Source organism: Rhinatrema bivittatum, chromosome 2 (genome assembly GCF_901001135.1).
Source record: "Rhinatrema bivittatum chromosome 2, aRhiBiv1.1, whole genome shotgun sequence".
Classification (NCBI taxonomy): Eukaryota; Metazoa; Chordata; class Amphibia; order Gymnophiona; family Rhinatrematidae; genus Rhinatrema; species Rhinatrema bivittatum.
The window spans coordinates 71,176,866-71,189,188 of NC_042616.1; the positions used below are offsets into that span (position 1 = coordinate 71,176,866).

The following is a 12,323-nucleotide window of genomic DNA, read 5'->3' on the forward strand; positions in this document are numbered from 1 at the left end:
GGTTCCACTAGAAAAGAGGTGGGCCTCCTGCAGCTGTGCAGTGTCCTGCCTCTTGCAGGGGAAAAAAAATAGCACATCCTCTGCGTGAGCCGGCAGCAGGAGCAGCGGCAGCATTTGAGTGATGTCATCTGCTGCTGCAGCGGGGTCAGTCTCGTGAGAGGAGCAGCGAGATTTCATAGTTCCTACCATGAGACTGGCTCTGCAACAGTAGGAGATGATGTTACTCAAATTCTGCTCCTGCTGCCGGCTCGTGCGGGGTGAGGGAGAAGCCCGAAACTAACAAACTGTCAGGCCGATACAGAAAGAAACGCGGGAGAGTGGGTGAGCGCCCACTCTCCCTGTGCGTGCACAGGCCAGTGTCCTGGGTGCGCGATCCAGTAAAGAAAAATATGCTAATTGGGGCCTGCGGTAAAAGGAGGCGCTAGGGACACTAGCGCGTCCCTAGCGCCTCCTTTTTGACAGGAGCGGTGGCTGTCAGCGGGTTTGGCAGCCGATGCTCAATTTTTCCGGCGTCGGTTCTTGAGCCCGCTGACAGCCACGGGTTCGGAAAACGGTCGCCGGCAAAACTGAGCATCCAGTTTTCAACCCACGAGCCGCGGGCTGATTTAAAATTTTTTTTTTTAAAATTTGTAATTATTTTTTACTTTTGGGACCTCCGACTTAATTTCGCCATGGAGAGTGCACAGAAAATCAGTTTTTACTGCTTTTCTGTACACTTTCCCGGTGCCGGCAGAAATTAACGCCTACCTTTGGGTAGGCGCTAATTTCTGAAAGTAAACTGTGCGGCTTGGCTGCACATTTTACTTACTGAATCGCGCGGGAATAACTAATAGGACCATCAACATGCATTTGCATATTGCGGGTGCTATTAGTTTTGGGGGGGTTGGCTGAGCATTTTCGATGCGCTATTACCCCTTACTGAATAAGGGGTAAAGCTAGCGCGTTGAAAACGCGCGTCCAAACGCGGGTTAACAGTGCGCTCCGGCGAGGTAAGGAGATGAGAAGTAAAGGAAAGAGCCGAGGTAGTGAGGCCATGGTCCGCCTGGTGGATCCCATCCATCCACTGATGGCCTAAGTAGAGAAGAGGCTTTGGGCTGCCAGCGGACCGCATCCCACCAGCAACTCAAGTTAAGTGGATGCCACCTTGCAGTCCCGACCCAATAGAGGCCAAACTGAAGAGACAGGCCCAGAGATCCCAGGTGAGCAAATGGAAGAAAAGAAAAGGTGAAGCCCGTGTGTGTGAGATAGCATGTATGTGTTTGTGCATGCACGTGTGTGGAAGAGAGGGAGAATATGCATCTGAGAGAGGAAGCATGAGTGCGTGAGCATGAGTATGTATGAGAGAAAGAAAGTGTATATGCATATATGAGAGAGAGAAAGGAGAAAGTTTGTATGCCCTCCCTCCACCACTAATCCCCAGGAATGGGAGTAGGAATGTAATTCTTATTAGTTTAATTATTGGGTGTTTGATGTGTCTGCTGTTTTGAAATATTTGATGTTTATTCTTCAGGTGTCCTGAAATATTTCTTTTTGTTATTAATATGGTTTTACTATTATGATTGATATTTTATATTTCTTGATTTTATTATTTTATATTTTGAGGAATTGTGGTTTCTGACTTTTTGCAATGTCCAGTTCAGTTTTTGTCTGCACATTTCTATTTCTATTTTATGGCTTCTTTATTCTGTATTTGGAGAGGGTTTTTAAGTGTTTTGCATGTGAGACAGAGGTGAAGTATTCTACTAGTGTGTAGCTTCTGTGTAGGGTTATATAGCAGCCTTGCTTGTTTCGTTTCCATAATATGAGGTGTATTGATATTTTAGGAGCTGGTATTATATTTACAGTATTACTTTTTCCTAGGCAAGATTGTTATTGTTTGAGCGCTGGCAATTAGTGCAGTTTTGGCAGGGGAGGTTTGATATATTGCAATTGTTTACTCATGACTTTCTGAGGGTCAAGCCCACATTCAACATCCATTACAATAGGCCTAATAACATATCTGTATTTTTGCAGGGTTTTCTGGTTGGTACCTCAGCAGTGCATGTAAATACAATGTACAGGTTGTTGTAAGGATATTTTCACCTCAGAAGACTGTATGCTGAATGTTATTTTAATGCAAAATCTGCTATTATAGATGCATAATTTGTAATTGTGCGTTTGTGGAGGGCCGGAATTTGGGGGGGGGGGGGGGGGTGCTAGGGCATCTAATACTCATGCATTGGCCATGAGTTCCAGAGGAGAGGGGGTAGGAAGGAATGTCAGATTTGAAAGTTTAGATTTCTGGATGGAGACAGATTGACTCACAGGGGGCAGCACACTACTTGTTCGCACAGGGCAGCAAAAAAAAAAAAGCTAGCACCCGCCCTGCCTCCAGCATCCATAAAAATGTGCTGCAGGAAGCAGTTGCCTAACTTTGGGCCTCAATAAGGAGTTATTTAATTATTTTTAATAGCAGAGAAATATATATAAGTAAAATAAATAATTCCTGACGGGGTTAATCCTTGCTACCACTGTTATCCACACTCAAGCCTCCTTTCCCTCACACACAATACTACCACCTTCCGTAGTCTGCCCTGTTCCATCCACTGCAGCACCCCTAGCAAATTGTCTGTCACCCTATCTTTCTCCGCCATCGCTGCATCTTCCTACTGCTAGCCCCGGAACCGGCGAACCTCCCCTGCGGGGGATCCATTTTCGTGCAGCGCCGTCCGGCGTCCTGTTCCCCTTCGGACTTCTAAAGGTGTGACACAAGCCAGCTCTTCTGCTTCGGAGTTTGGAGCATCGGGACAGTGTCTTGTTGTGACCTGGCTCACTTCAGTTTACCGTGCTCTCTTCTTACAAGTAAGTGAAACCTCACTCCGCTTTCCTTCTTCCTCGAGATATACACAATTTTCCGACAACTTTACAATTGTAAACCTTGCCGGGGCTTATTGCTGGTTTTTGTATGGGTCTGGTTACCAGGCGACTGATCCCGCGATGGCTTTGGTCCGTTGCATGACGGGAGATGTAGTTTAACTGTATCCCCCTCCTCGCCACCCCTCGCATGTAGTGGGGTAGAAATGGAACCGGTTCGGGAAGTGTTTTATATTCATTATCTTTAGAGGTAATGCTCATGGAGCTCTTGGGGTGCAGTCTGTCAGGGACTGTGGAGGGTGTGCTGTAGCAGCAGATTCGGCCGGCGGGGGAGAGAGAGAGAGAGAGAGTGTGTGTATGTTTTTGTTTGTTTGTTTGTTACTAAGTTAGAGAGTCTCCGTTGAATATTCAATAAGTAAAATAGAAAAATTATCCTGACTCACATAACCTTTTAAACCAACACTTAAACGTTTCTTTTAAACCTGTCCAAAAATGTCACACTAAGAACATAAGTTGCCTTACTGGGTGAGACCGAGGGTCCATCAAGCTGTTTCCAACAGTGGCCAATCCAGGATACAAGTACCCAAACATTGCTGCATGTTACTGAAGCTGGTAATAAACAGTGGCTATTCTCTAATTCAACTTCTCCCCCAGAACTTATACAAATCTTTTCTAAACCCAGCTACACTGACCGCCTTAACCACATCATCTGACAGTGAATTCCAGAGCCTAATTGTGTGTTGAGTGAAAAATAATTTTCTCTGATTTTTGTTTTAAATGTGCTGCTTGATAACTTCAAGGCATGCCCCCTAGTTTTTGTGCTATCTGAAAGGGTAAATAACTGATTCACATGTACCTGTTCAAGTTCTTTCATTATTTTATAGACCTCTATCTTACCCCCCCGCTCCCCCCAAGCTGAACAGCCATAATCTCTTTAGCCTTCCTTTGTAGAGAAGTCATTCCATGCCCTTTATCATTTTGATAGCCCTTCTCTGTACCTTCTCCAGTGCAACCTTATCTTTTTTGAGATACGGTGACTAAAATTGCACACAGTATACAAGATGCGGTCTCACCATGGAGCAATACAGAGGCATTATGACATTCTCTGTTTTATTCACCATTATCTTCCTAATAATCCCTAACATTCTGTTTGCTTTTTTGAACGCCATGGCATACTGAGCGGATGATTTCAATGTATTATACAATATGATGCCTATAACATTTTCCTGGGTGGTAACTCCTAATATGTAACCTAACATCATGTAACTACAGCAAGGATTATTTTTCCCTATATGCATCACCTTGCACATTTAATTTCATCTGCTATTTGGATACTTAATCTTCCAGTCTTGCAAGATCCTCCTGCAATTTATCGCAATCAACTTGTGATTTAACTATTCTGAATAATTTTGTAACATTTGCAAATTTGATCACCTAACTTGTTTATATTGGAACGATTTGGATAAAGTGCTAGACAATCATCAAGTAGATTTTCTTCTGAACCAGAGGAATCAACCAACGAACTCTAGAAGGAGAAATGCTTTCAGCTTGCCAAGGATACATCCTTCCAGATTTATAATCATTTTCATCCCTTCGGAACTTGCAAATTTTTTCATGGTGGATAGAAGTCTTGAATTGATCAATGGCTTGCATGTGCTCTTGTAACATTTTATCATTAAGTCTCAATAGTTGTGGATGCCTGTAAGCTCACTTTTTTGGACTCCGAGGTGGATTATAAAACTTCGTTAACTTTTCTAGTAGTTTCAATAATAAGAACCATCAAGTGTAATGCGCATTTATTGAGAATTGCTAACCATTTCTGAAAGAAGGAATCACCATCTGTGAAGATCTTGGGTTCTTTATTTATATGTAACTCCCTTGGGGTTTTTGTTTAATTTGTAGTAAGTTGCCTATGCACAATCCTCACCACTTTGAAGTTTGAAAGATATCCTGTATTCACCTTGCAGTCATAAATGAAACACAGACTGTGTTCTGGTGACTGATGATAGACTATGAAGGATTTGAGCACTGCACTGTTGATTTTATATGCATATGTATTATAAATACTATAAAAAAAATGAGAGCACAAAACTGAGCACTGTATTCACAGGCTTAAGTTCACTGCTTGACAATACATTTTAAAAACCAGATTAAAGTTGGCTACTGTAAACTGAGAATGCTATAAAAAACAAAACCCAAACATACCTTATACCCCTGCTAGATCAAATGACTTTCATCTCACTTTGCAAACACTTTTTTATTTAATGGACTGAACTATTACAGTTCTCTGCTCCTAGGAATTCTGGCAACACATCTCAGGGCCCTATGGTTACTCCAGAATTCTGCAGCCAGAGTATTGAAGGAGGTCTTCTAAATATATTCTTATCGGATTTTTGTGACATTATTCCATCTATTTTATCGTGCCCAAGAAAGAGGGGTCATTCCGACCCATCCTGGACCTCAAGAGCGTCAACCATCATCTACGGATACTACACTTCCACATGGAAACTATGCATTCCATAATAATGGCAGTGCAACTGGGAGAGTTCCTAACCTCCCTGGACCTCTCCGAAGCCTACCTTCACATTCCAATCCATCAAGACCACCAGCGTTTTCTACCAACTGGATGTCCAGGCTCGAGAAGATGCAGCCTTTGCAAGGGCAGTGCTAAGTGGGCCACGGGCAGCTTTTGTCATCCCACTGGTCCTGAGTCCATCTGGCTACATGTTAGGAAATGGAGAAATTACTTACCCGATAATTTCGTTTTCCTTAGTGTAGACAGATGGACTCAGCATCCCGCCCATGGTTGCCCAGGAGAAGCACCAAAGAAGAGCCTGGAAGGCGAACCTCGAAGCTATACAAATACGGGTAAGCCATTACCTTACCCATAGTTCAGGGCACCCACATTATGAAGGGTGTCAGCATTATGTTGGTTGAGTGCACTGGCGGTCCCCAGTTTTAACTGAGTTTTAATCAGTTTTTAATCGTCTGTTTTAATTAACTAATATAAATGTTCACAATGGTTTTTCAAAGAGAATACTGAGGAGCTGAGGTCACGGCAGGGGTATATCTAGGGTGACGTCAGCTTTGAAATCTGACTCCATCTCCCATCTGCTAGCAGAGGAGCACATAACCACTGGTCCTGAGTCCATCTGTCTACACTAAGGAAAACAAAATTATCAGGTAAGTAATTTCTCCATTTTTTATATCTTGAGGAATTCTTAGACATCTCAGATCTAGTTCGAAGGTACATATTATCTTTAATTAAAGCACTTTGCAAAGAAGACAATTCAGTTACCTGATTTGAAAGGGACTCCAGATTGTTGTGTCCGTCGGTTCCCGACACCCTCTCTCCGCCTTCCTCACCTCCTTGGCACCTCCCTCTTCGTCCACGGGAAAATTGGCTGCTGCGGCGTCTTCCTGCCGTGGTCTTCCGGCGTCCCCAGACCGGCTCCACGCTGCTCACCACCATGTTTCCTGGAGGCCTAGGAGCGCGCGCTCGGTGCGGCCCCGACTAAAATACCAGAGAAGGCGTGAACCTCGGGGGCGTCCCCCGAAGATGATGTCACCCGCGACGGATGTTTAAGGTCTTAGAATTTGCTAACACAGCGAGTTAGCAAGGATAAGGAATGACAACAGATTTGGATTCCTCCTATCTAAGCTACTCTGCCTCCTTGGACTAACCAGGGGTACCCGCTCCTCGGGGGCCTCGCTCTCTCTCTTACTTTGTAGATTGCAGTCTGGAACCGGTACTCGCTCCTTGAGGGCCCTTGTTCCCGGACTTCTTCGAATTCACTTCTGCCTGGAAGTCAGCACTGCCTACTACATCTGTGAGTTACCATCGTTCTCTCAGAGCTTTCCCTGGAACCAGGTACTCTCTCCTCGAGGGCCTATACATTCCAGCTCCTGGGCTTCTATGAGACATTGTGTGAGTCTTACCATCAGGTTCGGTACATGAACTACTTACCCTGCCTACTCACTATATTTCAGTTTCTCTACAGCTCAGCCTCCTGGGATTCGCTGTTCCAGCTTCTAAGGGACTACAGCCCAGCCGGGCATTCCAGCTCACTTCTGCCACCTCTGGTGGTTCAGTATACTGTCTAATAAAAGAACTAGTGTGTGTCTGTCTCCATACTCTGAGCCTGACGTCCCTCTCGGGGTCTTCCCCGGGGGCATGGTCATCTGCCACTGGTCCAAGGATCCAGCCACAACTCTCCTAAATATTACAGATTGCTAACTCCTCACGGAGAACACATCAGCTTGCTCACTCCTATCTGATTGCTCCTCCCATCAGATAGCGGTTTCATTTCACAGATTGGATGAATGAGAAACTCGTAAAGATGCATGAGGCTAGATCTGAGCCATAGCATCAATCGAGAATTTACATAAATTGTACCACACAGCCCTCTAGTATCCCTTCCACACATTGCAAAGATGAAGCTAAGTCCTCGAGAAATATTCTTCTTAAAAGTAATAGCTGACTTCTGTAAATTAGGAAGGGAGACAGGATTTAAACAAGAAGAAGAAAAAGATGGCATAGTTCTCTCCTCCCTTATAAGATTAACCCTGCTAACAAACCTGGAGGAGGTCAAAAGATTCCCCTCAGATAATAAACCAAAGGACCTGTCTTGAGTAACCTCTGATGATTGAAAAACCAGTAGCTCCCACTTCTAATACATTTTGAAGTGGGCACCTGGAAGTCACTAGAAGAGTCAATTATATTAGGTTGTGAAGGTGGAATCCGATTTTCAGGGCTCAAGTTGCGTCCCTCCTAGAACAACCCTGTTAATTTGGCTGAGTGATGGAAGAATCCAACGGTCAAGGGACCCTGGAACAGTAGCAAAAGCAGGAGAAGCAGGAGAAGGCATATTCTGAACCTTCATCTTTTTACCCTTAAGCCAAATTGAAAAAAGTTTGCCAAAAGAAGCGAGGATAAAAAAACAAAACAAAACTTACATCAGGACACGAGTTCACATAGAAAAATCTCTAGCTCCGAAAGGGGCGCACCCCTTTGGTTTGCATCTTAGGCTGTGCAGATGGTGGCGGACTATAGGGCAGCAGATCTTTAAAGGCCCTGGTCGCGCTGATGGTGACATCAGCAGGGAGGTCTGTGGTACTCCTACTTTCTCTGGAGTTCCAGCACATGCAGGAGAGCATCAGCAATCTTCCTCGCAGTTCTCTCCAGAACATAATAGGGATGTGAATCGTTTTTTGATGATTTAATATATCGTCCAATATATTTAAATCGTCAAAAATCGTTAGAAGCGCGATACAATAGGAATTCCCCCGATTTATCGTCAAAAATCGTAAATCGGGGGGAGGGGAAGGGGGAGGGCGGAAAAACCGGCACACTAAAACAACCTTAAAACCCACTCCGACCCTTTAAAATAAATCCCCCACCCTCCCGAACCCCCCCAAAATGCCTTAAATTACCTGGGGTCCAGAGCGGGGGTCCCGGTGTGATCTTTTACTCTCGGGCCTGCGGTGCGTTGTAGAAATGGCGCTGGCGCTACCTTTGCCCTGTCATATGACAGGTCAAAGGTAGTGCCGGCGCCATTTTGTTTTTTGTCCCTCGACGTCAGGAGCGTAGGAGATCGCTCCTGGACCCCCGCTGGACCCCCAGGGACTTTTGGCCAGCTTGGGGGGGGCCTCCTGACCTGTCACTGATTTCAGGCCCATAGTTAGGATAGTCTGGTATAGCAAAAACGACACAAGATGGATGGCACCTTTTATAGACTAACCAATTTATTGAGGCATAAGCTTTCAAGGACAGTCTTCTTCATCACATAGTTAAGCTCCAAGTATGACCGTTCAGTTTCCTACACAGAGCCTCAGCTTCTGACTGAGGTAAGTGCTAGGTACAGGATAAAAAAAAATACCAGAACAGATGTCTGGTAATTGGGCAGGGTAAAAATTACTATCTACCATATAAATGGGCTTGGACCGACATGCCGCAAATGTGCAATAGAGAGCAGCTTTACTGCGCATGCGCGAGAGCACATCAGTCAGAGGGGAGCCTAGCGGACTTGGAAACGGCGAGGAGGAGCAGCGGCGGCAGCACAGGAGGTCTCCGGGGGGGGGGTGTCTCTCTCTCTCTCGCGCGGGGAGGAGCAGCGGCGGCGGTGGCAGCACAGGAGGTCTCCAGGGGGTCTCTCTCTCTCTCGCGCAGGGAGGAGCAGCGGCGGCAGCACAGGAGGTCTCCAGGGGGTCTCTCTCTCTCGCGCGGGGAGGAGCAGCGGCGGCGGCGGCGACACAGACATAGACATGGGAGGTCGCCGGGAGTCTCTCTCTCGCGCGCGCCTCATCACCGAGCATCGGGCGGGCCAGCAACGAGCCCGGTGGAGAGGCGCGCGCAAGAGAGAGACTCCCGGAGACATCCCATGGAGCAGCGGCGGCGATATCTAAGTGTCAGGCGGGCCAGAGAGAAGAAGAAAGAGTGGAGGAGGGCTGAGGGAGAGGGACGGGGTTGTGGAGGAGGTGGGAGGGGGAAGGAAGAGGATATAAGTGGGGAGGGTAAAGTTGTGGAATACAGAAAAAGGGAGTGGAGGAGGTCTGAGGGAGAGGGAAGGGGTTGAGGAGGTGGGAGGGGAAGGAAAGGGAAGATGAGAAGGGATGGAAGGAAGAGGATGTAAGTGGGAAGGGTAAAGTGGAGTAGAGAAAAAGAGGGCGTGGAGGAGGGTTGAGAGAGAGGGGAGAAGGGGAAGGAAAGGGAAGGTGAGAGGGGAAGGGAAAAAGGAAGAGGATATGACTGAACAAGTAGGAAGGGTAAGAAGTTATGGAGAAGAGAAAAAAGAGTGGAGGAGGGCTGGGAGAGGGAAGGGGTTGTAGATGAGGTGAGAGAGGATGAAAGGAAAAGGGAAGTTGTGGAGAACAGAGCGGTTCTAACCGTGCCGGTCTGACCGATGGAATCTCGCCCGTTTTAACGGGCTTAACAGCTAGTTAAATAAATAAGAATTAGCAAAGTGCTAGGGACAAGAATCCCAGGTATTCTCTCTATCCAGAGAGACCAGAGAAATCACACCCCTGAGGGTTTATCAGAGAAGACAAATGGAAACTTAGATGCTCATGGGATGTTTAAGACTCATGAGTAGGGGGGAATTCTGGTGGTAAAATCCATTGACATCGAGGTTTCTCCACCTCCTTAAGGTCCTAAGACTCATTGTGAGAAATTAGCCACTCTAACTATAGAAATCGGTTTAATGGATGCCTGGAGATTGCTGCCTCATCACTCCAAAATTTTCTAACACTTTGTTGTGCTAGAAACAAAGAAATTTAAAAAAAACCAAAAAAAACCCCCACAGTGTACAAAAATGTTATTTACAAACATAGAACTAATATTATTTTACAAAACGTGGACTTCATTATGGACAGTATGGCACTTGCCTGGCTGTGTTAAATTACGTCTGACCTCGGATTGTTGGGTACATCGGAATATTCTAATGTGGTGTGTGCTGAGCATGTGCAGTACAAGATAACTAGACTGTGCTTGACTCTGCCTGAAGCTATATGCTAATTTCAGTATGGAGTTATTTAAATAAAATAACTGTTTCTGCCTTATTTGTTTTGTAGTTCGTAATGGAGATGAATGATGATGTGAATGAGACTCTAAGGCTCCAGTTTAAGGCTCTGCAGGAACAGCAGCAGAGAAGGTTACAGAAACTGGCAGAAACAAAGAAACCGCAGACTCAGCCCGATGGGCCCTCAGTGAAAACAGATGCCTTTGGGATTCAGAACGAGCTAAATCTACTTCAAGGGGACACAGAGCTGCCACAAGACATCGGTAAAAGGTAAAAATGTCTGACTACTCAATATGCCTCTTCTGAGTTGATGAAGTGCGATGAATCGGCCACATGAGTGGGTGGCATCATCTGATGGTGCTGACATGGAACGTTTATAGATAACTCTGGAAAAGTCAATAAACTGTTATTAACCAAGTAGATTTAAGAAATAGTCACAACTTATCACTGCTCGATTGCAGCATGGGATCTTGTTTTACCGTTTGAGATCTTTCCAAGTGCTTGTGACCCAGAATGGGCACTGTTGGAAATGGGATGTTGGGCTTGATGGACCCTCGATCTGACCCAGTATGGCGGATGTTCTTACCTCATGCCTGGATCAGAAAGGCCTGGGCGGCATACAGGCTGAAACCCTTCAGGAAGTGCCTTGGGAAATTTAAGTAAACAGTTTGTAGGTGGATGTGATTATCCAGAGAGGGTGGGCTGAATTAGCAGCACATGTCCATTCACATACATATTTTTAAAACAATAGCCAGGGTTGAAATGTTGACGATTGGAGCTATTGCTCGCAAGTTTCAAACTTGTGCTAATTCAATCCATTTTTGTGTCTGTTATAATATTCTATTGCTTTAATTTATTTTCTGAAGGCAAGAAAAAGAATAAAAAGCTCCTGTCTAGCACAGCACTAGAATTCCTTGTCAAAGCTGCTGCTTACCTTCCTGTGTCCTGGGACGCTGAATATTGGATGAAGACAATCTGTTTTTGCCTTGTAGGTTTCTTGAACTTGAAAATGATCAACTTCAGGACCAACTCAGAGAAGTTAAGGATGAAAACGGCAGACTGTACAAACTCGTACAGGAGAAAGATTTTGAAATCAAACGCCTCAAAAAGAAAATAGAGGATGACAAATTGGCCTTGGCAGGTAGGCAGGGCAGTTTCATATCGTAGACCAAATTCTCTTCTGTAACTGATGAAGGTAAGAAAAACGCCTTCACCACGAGGAATGCTGTAACGCATGGGTTTTTAAAAGATTAGAGAGCATTAAAGTGATTTACTTGCTTTCTAATCAGAGAAAAAACAGCAGCTCCTTTATTTTGTTCTTCTGTAGTTCATAAAGAAAACCAAAATCACTTCAGCTAGGAAACTCTCGCACAGTCATTTGCCGTTCAGATCTTTAATGGGAGGAACCTCTGTGCTTTGTAATGGGCATTGCTCTGCACTGTTTCTATTCTGCTCATGTTCTGTAGCACTGCAGAAGCTCAGATGTTCCACATTCCGGGACTGGCAGTGCCCAGGACATGTGAAGGAAGAGAGCTTGGCTGTCTTGTTAAGCAAAAAAACAAACATGGCGGTGAGGGTATTGCTACAAAAAAATGTAAAAGAAACCCTAACAGCTCAAAGACACTAATAATAACCATAAGAATAAAATAAATACAAGGAGATCTGTTTCAGTAGAACCGACCTTCAGTTCCCTCCAGTCTGTCACACTAACCTGGCACATGAAAAGGCTTCCCCTGTGGGCATGAAGGACCAGACAAGGCGAGGGTGGGACGTGGGAGGTGGTCTGACTCCTGGATCTAGGCAATCAAGCATGCTTTCAGTTCTCGCAGGCTCCCCACCCGGTTCTGCAACCGAGTTTATTTTATTTATTTATTTTTATTTTTTCTATACCGATATTCTTGTAGAGATACAAATCATACCGGTTTACATATAACTTCAATTTCGCCATAAAGA

The 12,323-nt window shown here is 45.1% G+C and overlaps 1 protein-coding gene across 6 annotated transcripts in view; it reads left to right on the plus strand.

Annotated features, from left to right (window-relative positions):
* The first annotated feature begins 2,732 nt into the window (after positions 1-2,732).
* Positions 2,733-12,323, plus strand: part of CCDC13 (coiled-coil domain containing 13) — a 110,650-nt gene continuing 101,059 nt past the window's right edge. For 5 of the 6 annotated variants that reach the window (XR_003854449.1, XR_003854450.1, XR_003854451.1 and 2 more), the window contains exons 1-3: positions 2,758-2,841; positions 10,423-10,640; positions 11,363-11,511. Coding sequence is in view for 3 of the 6 variants with exons in the window: in XM_029588326.1 (XP_029444186.1) it covers positions 10,429-10,640; positions 11,363-11,511 (361 nt within the window). In the remaining 3 variants the exon portion in view is untranslated. Of the gene's footprint in view, positions 2,842-10,422; positions 10,641-11,362; positions 11,512-12,323 lie in introns of all 6 variants that reach the window. The other variant, XM_029588327.1, reaches the window with a different exon arrangement.